The sequence below is a fragment of the Notolabrus celidotus genome, chromosome 18 (assembly GCF_009762535.1).
Source record: "Notolabrus celidotus isolate fNotCel1 chromosome 18, fNotCel1.pri, whole genome shotgun sequence".
NCBI classification, from domain to species: domain Eukaryota; kingdom Metazoa; phylum Chordata; class Actinopteri; order Labriformes; family Labridae; genus Notolabrus; species Notolabrus celidotus.
Genome location: NC_048289.1, coordinates 27,138,806 through 27,153,704, shown reverse-complemented (window position 1 = coordinate 27,153,704; position 14,899 = coordinate 27,138,806). Strand labels below are relative to the sequence as shown.

Genomic DNA, 14,899 nt, shown 5'->3' with positions numbered 1-14,899 from the left:
ACACACTCACACTCAGGATTCTAACTTTTGTATTTTTTTAATTAAAAACAGTCGGTTTGTTCAAGAAATGTACAGCATGAAAATATACATAAATGTCTTCATACAAATATCGTGGATTATAAAATTACAGAACAGACATCCACACAAACATTAATATACAGGCGTCATATCTGCAGGAGCAAAATATATATCATGTGCGACATTGCTTTGGTCTATTCACAGTGGCTATGTTTTTTGTTATTAGTTTGAGATGACACACATCTCTGGAAGAAGAACGGATGATTCGTCGGGTTATTTACAGAAGAGGGAACTTCAATCAGCGGGGACGTACAGGAAGTAAAAATGTTAACGAAAACTAGGATAGAAAACACAGATTACATCACAACAGCCTCCTTCAGTGCATGATTTCCCATCAGACATTGCAAACACAAGGTAATCTCTTTAACCAGCTCTAACAGAGAGCAGATTTAACGTGTTTGCTCTAATTATCAGATAAATGAGTCACGGTGGATTTGTTTTGGTACTTTAAGACACTTCCTAAGCCGGGTCTGTTTCTGTTGGACTGGAGAGAGGGAGACCAACGATTGTTAATTGTTGCGTTTGCCTCGTGACTGTTTGCTCTGACTGAGTGTTAAAAGGTGGAGCAGGTGACTGGAGGATTTACTGTACACCATGATGCTGCGAGTTTACATTACGAATGTGAGATTTCTGGGTTTGGACGAGGATTGAGAGTAATGAGCTGCAGCAATAACATAAGAAGAAAGAGTCAGCCCTCCTTTAGTCTTTCAACACTGTGAATTATCCCCTCTTTCTTTCACATCAGAAGAAACATGACGATGAGACTCTGCCGTCAAGCATCTCTGGAGCTACTGAAGTTCTACTTTGAGGCCTCAGCAGTCTGCTTGTTCCTGTTTTTGTGAAACCATACAGCTGATTTGGAAAAGCCTTGGATTATTTCTACATGACTTTTGCACAAATGTGACGAGGCACTATTGCTTGCTCATTTGCTTGATTTGAAAAGTTTTCAGACGGCCTGTGACACAGGAGACTTTGTGTGAAAGCAGGAAACAGTGGCTGTTTTCAAACCCGCCTACTACACTAGCAGTATGTACTGATTCGGCCAAAAGTCAGTATGCAGTATGTGAACAAGAGCAAAATCTGCAGTATGCATAAACTACCCGGATGCTGTACTGATTCGGGAACATTTCTCAGTATGCAGCGGACCAGTCTCCCTCACGTACTGTTTCCCACAACGCACAGAGCTAATGTTCTCCTCCTTTTTTCCATATATGAAGGGGGCACTCAGTTTTTAGGTGCTGTGAAAATTATTAAATTCCATATAAGCCACTTCTTAACTTTTTAAATCATGATGCTAAAGCAGCAGTTTGAAACAGTCAGACTACAGACTAGTTTCGAAAACAGCCAGTGTCTTGGTTTCATGAAGTTTCCTGCATGACCTAAAAATGAGCCAGTATGTTCAGACCATGATCCTGGATCTGGGTCTGTTTGTATTCCTGGTAGTGGAAATACAATCATTGATAATATTCTGTCCACTTGATTAACCATGGTGTTGCACCGCCTCCTGCTGCTCATCTTTCTCCATGAATCTGCACGTTCGGGTCGTTATGTTACTTATCAGCAGAGCTTATTTCTTCACTTTTCACTGCACAAGTATCTCTAGATCTCTTGCACCATTTTCAAAGTCAGATTCAGTGATTTTTAAGTCCATATCTAACCCCAAAACCTTTGAAACAACTTTCTGTTTATTAACACTGTATGGATCCACATTTTACTCCGCTTCCAGCATCAAACTGTGCAGATGTTTTGTCACTATTCCCACCTTTTAAGGATGAAGTGTTCAGGGTAAGACTGGACAACGTAAGGGTTTTTATCCCCTCTCTCTAGACCGGATTCTTCTAAACTTTGTGCCACATTTGTTTGGAAAATGTTTCCTTTTTCATGTGGGAAGTAAGTAGTCATTTCATGTTTCTCCCCTTTGGCCATGCTGCAGTTTGCACAAAGGCTTTAGTAGTTTTGACAAAACATCACTCTCCATCATCGGCGCCTCATCGTGATTCACTCTCTCTCATCCTGACACGCCGAATGTGTGGAATCCCACGTTTGCTGTCATCGAGCGGCAGCGAGGGCTCCGTCAATATTAGCTGCGGTAATGAGAGCGGGCTGCTAAAACAGAGTGGGAGTGTGGTGTGTGAATCTCAGCGGGGAGGAGGAGTCATGACAAACACGAAAGGAGGAGGAGGAGAGGGAGAAGTTACTCATACAGAAAAAAACCTCCCTGCTAACGACTAATAGAGGTCATCGGCTTTTAAGAGAGGGACCCCTCGGAGAGTAGACGAACGAGGCGGAGCTGAGGAGCGGCTGACTTCACACTGCATGGTTTTAAATGGATGCCTCGTCTCCTCTTTACACCTGGTGTTAATGAGCATCCTGAGTGATCACATCACCAAGGTGCATTAACCGTGAATGAAGCACCTGGAAGAAAGCAACAGATCTGACTCAGCAGAGGTTCATCGTAGTTTATAAGGATGCAGCGTATATAGGATACTGATGTGTCTCAGAGGACAGGAGTGTTAAAGATCTGCCTGTTCTGTGGTCACAGAGAGGAACGTTTTATCACGCTGACACCTCTGTCTAAAGTTTATCTCTACCTTGAAAGCCTTAGTTATCAGTGGATGTTATTTAAAGGCTAGTGAAGGTAAATGAAGCGAGGTGATAGCATGATAACTCCAGGTGTGTACAGCTGTGCTTCGAGCTGTCAACGTGTGATTGGCTCACCAGGCTGCATGTTAACATCAGGTGTAAAGAGAACCTGTTTCCGTGTGCACAGCGCAGAGATCAGATCTGTGACATGAGTAAATAAAAGGGGGTTACGCTGACAGTAGTGCAAATCAAACATGAATTGATATGAGGGTTATATTTCCGTGGCAGCGATCTCGTCAAAGTTGATCTCGTTGCCGCTGCCTTCGTCCTCCTCCTGACTGATCTCCTGCAGCATCAGCTCCAGCTCCCGGTTCCGTCGGTACATCTGCACGTAGTTCTGCTGCAGCTGTTTCTGGTAGCGGATCACTTTGTCCTTCTCCTCCTGCCAGATCCTGCGCTCCTCCTCGAAGCCCCCGACCTGCTGCTCCGCACGCTGTCGCTCGAACGTGAGCTCCGCCCTCATCCTGTCCATCTGCGCCTTCATGTTCTGCAGCGCCTCCGAGCTGCTCTGCCGCTGGGCCTTCGCCTCGTCGCTTTCATAGGCGAGCAGATGCTCTTCGGCCTCCTGGAACACCTGACACTGTCTGTTTCCTGGGCCCTGATTGGCCAGAGCTTCTCTGAGATGGATTAGCTCCCCCTCCAGACGTCCCACCTTCTCTCTGAGCAGCTCTGCTTCGCTCTTACGGCGCTGGAGCTCATTCTCACAAACCTCCAGCTCCAGGGTTCGTGTGCGTGTCGTCCCGTTGGACTCCTGCAGCAGGACCTGTGCGTTTGTGAGCTCACCCCGACTCTCTCTGAGCTGACTCCGCAGAGACACAATCTCTCCGACACGCTGGGCCAACTCCCCCTGCACATCCTTCAGCTGCTGCTTCAGCAAAGAGATCTCCCCTGACTTCTGACACACCTGAGGAGAGGAGAGGAGGTTTATGATAAACTCCTTAAGATCTGAAGTTTAAGGAAGATTCCTTGAGAAACAATAAAGCATCCTAACTGAAGAGAAGATGAGTCTCATATTTCATCAGTTTCTGAGGCTGATAAACTCACAGAGGCAGCCTGTTGGTCTGTATATAAAGATAAACTTTGTGTGACAGCTCTTTTTCCCCTTATTGTGCTAATTAATAAACTCCCTGAATGAAACATCTGTGTCCCTGAATCAGTTCGTCTGTTGCTCCTCTCACCTCCCACTTGCTCTCCTCCAGTCGCGGCCCCAGCTGGATCTTCTCGTGCTCGTAGGAGGTGCAGCGCTCCTCCAGCTGCTCCCTCTCCTGCAGGAGCTGGGAGAAGTCCTCCTGCAGCTTCTTCTTCTCCTGTTGGAGCTGATAGACCTGCAGGAGAAGTGATGGGGTGGGTCAGCTTCACCTTAGTTACTGAAGCTGGTTTTACAATATTTAGATAAGGTAGACTTATAATAACTGTTGTATGGAAGATAATTCGGGCCACTGAAAAAAATAAAATAAAATTAAGGTCCAATTTTCTTTTTTCTTTTTCACTCTGAGATTAAAGTCAGAACTCTGAGAAAAAAGTGAGAATCTAGAAAAAAGTGAGAATCTAGAAAAAAGTGAGAATCTAGAAAAAAAGTCAGAATCTAGAAAAAACTCAGAATTCTAGGAAAAAAAGTCAGCAGCTAGAAAAAAGTCAGAATTCCAAGAAAAAAGTCAGAATCTAGAAAAAAAAAGTCAGAATCTAGAAAAAAAAAGTCAGAATATAGGAAAAAGTCAGAATCCAGAAAAAAGTCAGAATTCTAAGAAAAAATTCAGCATTCTAAGAAAAAAAGTCAGAATTCTTAGAAAAAAGTCAGAATCTAGAAAAAAAATCTGAATTTAGAAAAAAGTCAGAATCTAGAAAAAAGTCAGAACCTAAGAAAAAGTCAGAATATAGAAAAAAATCAGAATTCTGAAAATAAAGTAAGAATTCTAAGAAAAAAGTCAGACTCCAGCAAAATGTCAGAATCCAAGAAAAAGTAATAATAATAATTTTAAAAAAAATTCACTGGCCTAATCTTCTTCTGTTCTGTTGTTTAGATCCATTAGAGATCTGCTGAAATGCTCTTCCAAGTAACCTGAGGACTAGAGAAACCTAGCCTTGTTTAATTCATTTCTTGCATCTGCAACAAGTGTTTCTATTTACACATAGCAAAGTGATTATCAGACTGAGCTTCTCTTTCACTGTATTAGAGTAAAAACAGCAGCCACTCTGGTTTGTAACACAAAGGAACCTGGTCCATTGTTTCGTCAGAGGCCCTGACCTGCAGCTGAAGCACCTGCTGAGCACGCTGGGCCTTCTGTGAGGCGACCTGCATCCTGGTGGCACAGCCCTGCCTCAGCTCCTCCAGCTCCAGCTCAAAGCGCTTCTGCTTCTCCTCGTAAACCTGAAACCAAATACAAAAAACATCAACAAGAGGAAAAACAATGAGCAGACACAGATAACTCTGAGTATTTGAATGATGATTTTGGGGTTATTTTTATTATGGTTTCTCCAGAACTTAATAAGAGTGATAAATTTAACAGTGTTGACTTGACTTGTCACACATCAATGTATCAATAGTCTGCACCAACCTGACAAATAGCAGCTTCATTCTCGTCCAGGTTATCTCTGAGTGTCTGCAGCTCCAGCTCTCTCTCCCTCAGTTTGTCCTCCAGGTCCCTCACGACCCCCTCATAACCCTCCATGGGTCCCGGGGAGCGCCCCCCCGACCCGCTGTCAGATAGAGGGTGACCTCGGCCGCTTATGGAGCCGGATCCTGTGCTCTTACTGGAAGACGATCGCCCACTGTCTGAGTTTGAGTGTCCGTGCGTGGTGACAGGTGGAGCGCTCTTCATGGGCTCCAGGTGACCGGCGGATGCCTCCCCTGAGGTCTGACTGTAGGGGGCGCTGCCGTACGGGGGGATGCTGCAGAGGGAGTTACGTCCAGAGTCGGTCAGTTGACACGACTGGTTGCTGCCGCCGGCGCTGTTCCGCACTCGGCTGTACGCGCTGCATTTGTCAGTGCTGGAGGGCGACGTCTCTCGGTGGGAGGGGCTGAGCAGGTTCAGGTTGCTTTGGCTTTCTGGTATGTTGGCAACGTGGCGGGGAGAGAGGTACTGCATGGAGGTCCGGTTCTTGGGGATAACAGGTTTGAAGGCAGTGGGTCGGAGCACTGTTTTCTCCATGTTCTGAAAATGTGAGAGGGGGAAGTTAAAAAATTCAGTGTGTGAATTATGGTGACAGAAAACAACTCACTGGTTCACTTCAATATACTTCCTGAACATACCTGCCTGAAATCTAAGATAATGATTTACTCAGTCCTTTGACTTAAATCTCCTTAAAGCTGCAGTTAGTAGGTTTGGATAAAAAAAACTATACCTATTTTGTGCTGTGTTTGGCAAAAAAAAGTCACAACACTCATCAACAGCCGTCAATAAATGAGGTATGTTGAGATTATGGCAAGATCTCTGTATTTTCCTCTGCCTCTGTATCCAGCAATCTATAAATTCCAATTGCTCCCGTCAGCTCTGACCAATCAGAGCCACTCTCCTTAGTGGTCCTCCTACATCGTCCTGATTGAGAGGGGTGTAGTGAGAGGGAAATCTGGTGTGGAGGGGTAGTGTTTACATTCCAAATCTCTCCCTGAACTGATGTTTATTCCAGAACTACCAACAGCAGCTTTAAAGGAAGGGTGTGCAATTTATTTAGGATGCAGTTTTGTTCCATCTGTTAAATTCCTCTGACATCCTAACAGCAATCAATAAATTAAAGCTCCAGTGAGGAGTTTTTATCTGGTTATATAGAAGACTGAAATGAATTGAGATGTTTCTGTATGACCTACCAAAGCAAAAGAGACAATCAGCAAAGAGATTGTTTCTATATTGTTATTTTCAACCATAGTACACATGTGCAGGAGCAAATCTGCAGAGATAGGAGCTACCACGTTGTCTATAGGGGTCAACAATATCGACACAAACTTAAAGCTCCTCACAGAATTTTTCCTTAAGCTAAAGCTAGCTAGCAGATTGTCAAAGAACACCAGAGAACGTTAGTTTAACACGGTTACAATGTCAACACTCTGTCCTGGCCTTGCCCTCTAGCGTGAGTGAGGCTGGGAACTTAGCTGAGGAGGAGCTGCTTAAAAATATCTGGTTGTTTGTTTTAAAATAACACATAAAAATCTTCATAGAAATAAAGGTGTTCAGTTTCAGTTGCGGGTGTTTCAAAGAGGTTTTAAATAAACTGACTTCCTGTTTTGGAGGATAAAGTCTGCGGTGTTGTTGCACTTTATTATGGACTTGAATGTGTTTCTGTTATTCTGAACAAAATACACAACTTTCTAAAACCATGCAGCTGAACAGCAGCACAAACTGCATGTTTGAGATCAAGATAATCAGTATCATAAGATTTCCCTCAGCACACTCACCCTCTCAAGTTTTCCTGACACAGGGATCAGTTTTGGAGGAGGTCCCCCCATATTCCCGTTCAGTCCTGATCCTTCTCTAGTCCCGTCTGCGTCGCTCCCCGGGCTCACAGGTGTCACATGGTTGTCATTCCAGTCTCCTACAAAGTCTTCATTAAGATACGTGTGGTTCCCGTTCCCACCGTCCTTCTCCAGCCCCCTGTTGGAGGAGGTGGAGCTCTGCTTCATGAGAGGGGGGATGTTCTGCATTAAGGGATCCTGCGGGGACTCCGAGCCCAGACAGGGGGCGCCTGGCGTGGGCCGTCGGATCCTGGCTCCTAGCTCCCCACCAGATCGCAGGTCCTGGTAGGGTCCGGGGCGGGCAGCGATGAGGCTGCTGACGGAACCCATGTGATCCAGAGTGGAGGCTGGAGCGGCGAGGGGGGGTGAAGAGGAGGGGTGTCTCCTGCGGGATCCTCCACTGTGGCCGGGGGTGTGAGGCTCAGCAGAGAGGGGCAGAGCCTGAACCAGGGCCATGATGGTGGCTCAGAGGGGTCGCTCGCTCTGTGATGGGAAAAAGAAAACACAACGTGGTCTTAAACATGAAGGTGAGTCTTCCTCAAGACAGGCAAGACAAGTCCAAGTCATCTCTGAGGTCAGTTTAGATCTAAAGGCACCTCGAGGGACAAGTTTTCACTCATCTGAAACTGGTTCAAGTATAAAACAGAACAAGTCTAAGGTCAAGTCACACATCCGAGTCAAGACTTGTACTAGTTTTAACAGGAACAGGTCTTTATTGAGTCTGATGTTTGAGGTTCAAGGATCCAAATCAATTCTTGTAAAAGCAAAGACAAGTCTCAGCCTAGTTTCAAATAATTCCAGACTCTTTTAAGTCAAATCTAGTAAAAGAAATTTCAAGTCCTCAGGGAGAAGAGCAAGTCAAGTCTAGAGTTTTTTAAGACAACTATTAAGTCTTGCAGTCAAACCTCAAGGAACCCCACACAAGTCCAAGTTTTTGAAACCCCCTACTGTACTAGCTGCAGTAATGATTTGGTCAAAGTTCAGTATGCAGTATGTGAACAAGAACAAAACCTGCAGTATGCCAAAACTACCCGGATGTCGTACTGATTCAGGAAAATGTCTCAGTATGTATTGGACCAGTCTCCCTTGCGTACTGTTTCCCACAATGCACAGCGCTAACGTTCTCCCTTTTCCATATATGACGGGGGCACTCAGTTTTTAGGTGCTGTGAAAATTATTAGATTCCATATGAACCACTTCTTAACTTTTTAAATCATAAGTGATGCTAAAGAAGCAGTTTCCCTATCAGCTTGTCCGTTGTTTACTTCTGCATTCCAAAACAGGAAATCAAGCAACACCTGACCCAGCATCCTGCAGATCGGATCCAACAGAACAGTCATACTACATTCCACCATCAGACGCAGTTTGCAGTACGTACAGCATACGTCATTGATTGGTAGTATGTAGCAGCCGGTTTTGAAAACAGCCTTTGTCTTATATAAGTGAGTCTCAAGTCCACTAGGAAAAGTCTGGATCAATTCTCAAGTTTCAAATCTGACAAAAAAAGTATTCAGTCTAGTCACAGGTGGTTTAGACAAGAAAAAGTGTATTCACAAGTCAAATTTAATCAAATACACAGAACACAAGTCCTCAGAAACAACTCTGTTACAACTCACAATGAATTTCGAAAAAGTTCAGGTCAACTTTGAACTTTGTAGCAACCCCAGTCAAATCTTAAACAATCGAAGACAATCCTCAAATTAAAATTACAAGTCCTATGTCCGCTAGAGGCGAGTTCTGTGCAAGTCTTAAATTTAACAATAACAAGTCAGAAGTCTTATCAAGGCAGGACCATAAATTGTATAAATAATGGACGTAGTATCCGTGACGTCACCCATCTGTTCTGCTCTGAATAGGTGTGTATGTGGTTTCCAGTGTTTCTGCAGTCAGCCTCAAGTGGACGCTCAATGAACTGCAGTTTATAACACCTCCACATGGGCTTCGTATTTTGAGACTGGAGGTTGCTGCTTGGGCAGGACCAGTCATATCATTTCAGACACATGCAGTTAAAGACTGAGGGCTTTGAGATAACTCGAGTAAGATCTCACGTTATTTGTTATTTCAAAGTTTAGTGTCTTGGATATGTTGAAATCTCAAGTCAAGTCACAGGAAACAAAGTCTGAAGCCTTTGGTCCTTCACACAAATCGAGTCAAAAGTGTTCATGAGCAGATTTGGATCCATCTGTAAGTGTTTCAGCTCCCATTCAAAGACGGCAGAGTATCCTCCTGTCAAAGCTGTGCTCATGTATTTTCTGTAGTGAAATTACTTGTTGAAAGAAACACGGTCTAACTGTTTAATCCCCTCAGCAGGACACTTTCAAGGAATTTCTTGAAGTTTGAAATCCGCAGGAGCTGAGACAGAGGCCAAACAGAGCTGATATACAGTAGACTAAAGCATTCAAAACTTCCCACAAGACCATGTTGGCCCACACACAGAGAACCAGGACAGGCCATTCAAGAAGCCCATTCAAGCAGCACAAACAGGGCTTGCGGCGTGAGGCTGGGGAGTTATGAGGCAGCAGAGGAAAAAGCTCTCCTTTCATTTGAGATGTAAAATGGCTTCTAACATGCTGGCATTTTCTCTGACAGCAACAAAGGCTACTGTCTCCGCACATCTTATCAGCCTTGGGAATCACTAAGAGTCCATAAGTGGGGATAATATCTCAAAGTAGAATCACAAAGAGGAGGAGACAGGTTGAACTGGCTGTGATACTTTAACCGTGGGTGTTTTGAGCGTCTGAATTAATCTCACGATCCAAAAATAAAAAAAGCTGTGAGGAGTAAAAGAAAAACACAAGGCATGAGGAAGAAGAGCTCACTTACTGTATCGCTCCCTGGCTCTCACAGGGCTGCTGGTAAATATTGACACTACAGCACACACACAGTGAGACTATGATGTCAACATGAGTCCCGTGGATGGTGAATAAGTTGAGTGTTGTGTGGAGAACAATGGCCCACAGGACGCATGATGATGAGGTCATGGTTCACTGACAACAACCCCGACAGCAGAGCCTGAGTTGCTCTGAAAACATCACCGTGAGTCAGAACCCGAGGATATCCGACTGACGGACGGGTGTGTCCTGTTCTTGAGTTTCAGGGTTGTCTGGGAAGTCACAGAGACCTGACTGAAGGATTTAAAGTATGGCAGGTCTCTAAGAAGGAAGAACAAGACTCTTCCTCTTGCTTCACTCTCTGTCTGATACTCTTAAACCTCCTGTTGACACACTACAGATATCAACCCTTCAGGGAGAGACTGTCCATGTTGTTAATTAGTGTTAAGATGACTAATAAGGTGAGAAACAGGCTGACAGCAGGCGAGTTGGCCAGACACATTTTAGGGTCCAACCTGCCAAGACAGAGCCGTGCCAGGTCTTTGTCCAACCTGCCAAGTTCACTGAGAGCCTTCAAGGCTGTGTTTGCTATTAAACTGTAATTATAACACGTTAATTAGCAACTTCAGAGTCGGTCTGATCCCTTCTTAGGCTCATTATTATTACTGTGACAAATCTGGCACTGCAATATGTTGCTGGAATATGTATAATCTCTAATTAGATGCTGTATCTGTCTGTGAGTAATACATCATCTGTGGGGAAAGACCAGATTAGGTATAACACAGGACTTCCACCAGATCCACTGCGGTCCAGCTCCTTGCTCTCTCGTCTGTCAACACCCATTGTTTACGTTTTCAGAACAGAGTACAGAGCAGGACCGCCGCCGAACAGCTGGAGTCATGTGACCGAGGTTTTCCCAAAGTAATCACTGAATCAATGATTCTCCTCCTCCTCTCCTCATTCAAGTTGTCTTTCTGGTCCTCTGAAAACCTCTGACCTGTTGACTCCAGGCCTGGCTCCGCTCATCATGACGGTTTGTTGTTGTAGTTAAGTGAAATACGATCTGGTGATAACACAGAGTGTTTTATTCTGAAAATTAACAGGATGTTGTCATTTTGTTTTGGTGCCTGACTTCCTGTCCCACTCCATCTGCTCTGTTGAGATTGATGCGTCGTGCTCCGGCATCCAGCAAAAAACGAAGTCTTGTGTCTCTGATCCAGAGGGCTCTGGTGTACCGGATCAGAGATGCAGCTCTAATGCAACAGAGTGGATCCAGTGGAAGTTAACACACTGACTAGAATAGAAACCTATCAGAGACGGATCAGAGACGGACTGAACACAGATCCATGAAATTTGGCTGTAAGAGCGATCTGTTTCCCCTCCAGCATGTGCACGATTATAAACACCACAGGTGCAATAATAACTCTGTGCGATGCAACAGCATCCAAAGGTACTATGACACAAACTCAAATCCATCTATCTCTGTTTAAAACTGCCCTGCAAGGCACGGACTTGGCCTACTGGTTAAGTTGCGCGCCCATGTAGCGGGCAGCCATCGTTCCAATCCAGCCTGTGGCTACTTTCCCGCATGTCATTCCCCCATTCTCTCCCAGTTTCCTACACTATCCACTGTCCTCTTCCTCTATCAATAAAGGTGTAAAAGCCCAAAAAATATAACTAAATAAAACATAAAAACTTCCCTTCATGTGCATGTTTGTGTGGTTTTAAAAGATGGGGACGTGTGGTGACTGTTATCCTTCTGTTTCAGAGAAGCACAGCAAGTTCAGTCGTACGCTTTGCACAAACAATTAAGGCATTCTACTGTGTTGTAGTCTGAGCAGTATCGACCAATCACATTCAGCGTGCTTTGATGATATGCCAAAGTGGCGAAACATTACCTGAATACGAGAGCATAACTCACTGAATGTTGTCTAATGAAGGTTAAGCTCCTTTTTTTCTGATTAATCATAAATAAATTGGCGTTTAATCTTCTCCTTTATGTTCCTGCTGCCACAGACTGTACATTAATCAGCTCAGCTCAGACTCGTGCCTTTACGTACTAAGGTACAATAATACATGAGGGTTATATAAAAGCAAGCAGGGTGCTTATTCAGACATGAGACAGTCATGTTAAACTGCAGTGAGATTAATGAGAGGATTGCATGTCTAAGACTGGCTTATATACGGTATGTGTCATTGTCTGGTTTCACCATTGAGATGGAAGGTTCACTTAAAGTGTTGAAGATTAACGTCCAAACTAGCCAAAATATTGTTGCAAAAGTTCTGTTTTCACACATCTGGTCCTTTAAAAACTTTACCATCTCTGTTTTTCACACACAAACTTCTCGCTGAAGTAAAAACTGAACATGTTGTAGTTTTTATTTGTAACTTAAACCTTCTTAAAGTATCCTATGTGCTTCTTTTTGCTCTTTCTTTCCTCAGATCAGTATTCGTGATCAGTCCCTGCCCTCTTACTCTCTCCACATAAGTGAATAAGCTCTAATCCCCCCCAGACTCAAGATGACTGAAGCTATGTGGAGACTCTACTCAAACTGTTTTAAAGCCCCCGTCATGATCATGCGGTCCTACGCTTCCTTTAGTTGTCATAGTGATCGAGGGCCTCAAACGTTGGAGGGGGGAGGATGGGAGAGGAGGGGGTCAGAGGGCTGACAGGGAGGCCAGGACCCCTCCTTAGCATCTTAAAAGCCTTCAGTTGTTCTATAGCTCTGACAATCCTCCATACGCTCCAACATGTCCTAATAAAAGATAAATGGACATTAAAAGTAATGATGCCTGAAGAACCCATTATGACTCTGCAAGGAGGAGGGGATGAAGATGATATATGTGTGTAGATCTACTAAGGTGAGGCTGAAACTAATTCATTACATGACTGATAATTACCTCATTTTCTTTTATGACTTTTTCTTTAATTTAATGAACAAAATACCAGAAATTAGAAGAAAAGCTGAACCAGACTCAAAATGAAGTCTTTAAATTGCTTGTTTTTTGCAGACAAACAGTCCAAAGTATGTTCATAATTAATTTATTATCACAAAAACAGAGAAAAGCAACAAACCCTCATATTTTAGGAGCTGGAACAAGTCAAGGTTTCACTTTTGTGCTCTAAAAAAAGGACTCAAGCTCTTAAAAAATACAGTTAAATCCTGCTTTTTCCACCTCAAACAAATCTCCAAAATAAGATCATTCCTTCCTTCCTCCCTCTGATCACTCCAAATACATTCATGCTATTGATTTTAACAGGCACAACAAAACACCAACACATCGGTCCTGTCCTCGCCAGCTTACATTGGCTGCCATTTTTTTTTTTTTGGTGTTGAAGATTTTATTGATCACTTTTAAAATTTTAAAAGGACAGGCTCCAAACTGTTTAAGAGATCTTTTAACCCTATATGTGCTGAGGCAGCCTCTCCTTTTTTTCTGACACTTTTTTTATCTGCTTTGTAATTTTCAGCATTTTTTGCTGTGAAGCACTTTGTAACTTTGTTAAGAAAAGTGCTCTATAAATAAAGTTTATTATTATTAATATTTTTCATATTACATAGCTAATTTGAACTATTCTGCACTTCTGTATACACTTTATTTTTATTCTATTTTATTCTATTGTATTTGATCTTCATTATTTATTTTATTTTATTAGTATTTATATCTAAATAGAGCTTTAATAAAATATAAGAGCTCTGTAATGACCGAATTTACCACCCTGAGATAAATAAAGGATTTCTGATTCTGATTCTGATTAATAGTATCCTTTACTGCACTGTTTTGTGAAAACATTGAGTTTACATCTCATACATGCAGTTCAAACATCACTGCATGGTGTATAAGTTGTATTTTCACCCCCTCCATAATGTCCACCATGTCAGCTGACTCTGAGCAGACTGTTTTTGTCTGAAGAAAGGCCTTGAAGGGTTTAATGCCCCTCAGACAGACGTGCTCAGTCACTCCTCCAGCAGGAGGAATGTGCAGAAACACCAACAGCTAATGAGTGAGGACTGAACATGTACACAATGAGAGCTGCTCAGTGTTTGGACGACTGTATTAAATCTTTCTTTTGAATCACTTCTTCATTTTTCTTTTAGCTTATAAGTTAAAACAAAAAGTACAAATGGGGCATGAGCAGTGGTTTAAGTGTGCCCCATGTACAGAGGTCACAGTCCTCCTCACAATCCCCGGTTCAACTCTTGGCCATCACCCTTCGACGCATGTCTTAGTTTTTGTTAGAAAAATAGAGAGGGGGGATCTTCTGGAATCAGGGTTCATATGACCTGTTCTGTCTCTGTGATGGAACTCTTACTCTTACCCTCGCCATAACAGATGAAAAATCCATGCCCTGAGATCAATACATTCAGAAAAAGTTGCTGAGCTGCCAGTCTACAAGATTTCACTGAATAAGAGATGAGAAACCGAGTCAGCAGTCTGCTCTAAGCACTGACAGGCGGGTCACAGCAGCGTATTTAACTAGATATACGGCAGTAAGAGGAGATACATTTCAGTGACATTCACTGTCATTCAGGGGAACGTTACGTTTCACTGCATCACAGCTTTTCAATCAGAGACACGTGAAGTCTGAAAGCTGTTTCACAGAGAGGCAACATTACAAAGATACAGCACACACACAGTTCACTGGTCCTGCCCTGCCAGGCTGCAACGTCACACTAACCTGCTTTCAGAGAGGCTGCACTAAATCCTTCTTTGTTAGAACCACGCCATAAACACACATCCACAGAGGTGAGGCTAAAAATACATCCCTACACCAGGTGAAGGTCTGGACTGGGGAACTCTGTTAACCTGAGGCTACGACACTGAGAGGGAAAACGACAGATGAGTGAAGGGAAATGTGGAAAGACAGAAAGAAGAATCTGCATTAAACTTGTTAAAA

General features: G+C 43.4%; 1 protein-coding gene across 3 annotated transcripts in view; it reads right to left on the bottom strand.

Annotated features, from left to right (window-relative positions):
- Positions 1 to 21: 21 nt before the first annotated feature.
- The window catches only part of LOC117830059 (leucine zipper putative tumor suppressor 2 homolog), a 46,180-nt gene continuing 31,302 nt past the window's right edge, over positions 22 to 14,899 (bottom strand). For 2 of the 3 annotated variants that reach the window (XM_034707974.1, XM_034707975.1), the window contains 5 exons: positions 7,112 to 7,651; positions 5,277 to 5,873; positions 4,967 to 5,089; positions 3,900 to 4,046; positions 22 to 3,625 (listed from right to left, as the gene is read on the bottom strand). In XM_034707974.1, the coding sequence (XP_034563865.1) occupies positions 2,933 to 3,625; positions 3,900 to 4,046; positions 4,967 to 5,089; positions 5,277 to 5,873; positions 7,112 to 7,624 (2,073 nt within the window). In that variant the 5' untranslated portion in view covers positions 7,625 to 7,651 and the 3' untranslated portion in view covers positions 22 to 2,932. The remainder of the gene's footprint in view (positions 3,626 to 3,899; positions 4,047 to 4,966; positions 5,090 to 5,276; positions 5,874 to 7,111; positions 7,652 to 14,899) is intronic. The other variant, XM_034707976.1, reaches the window with a different exon arrangement.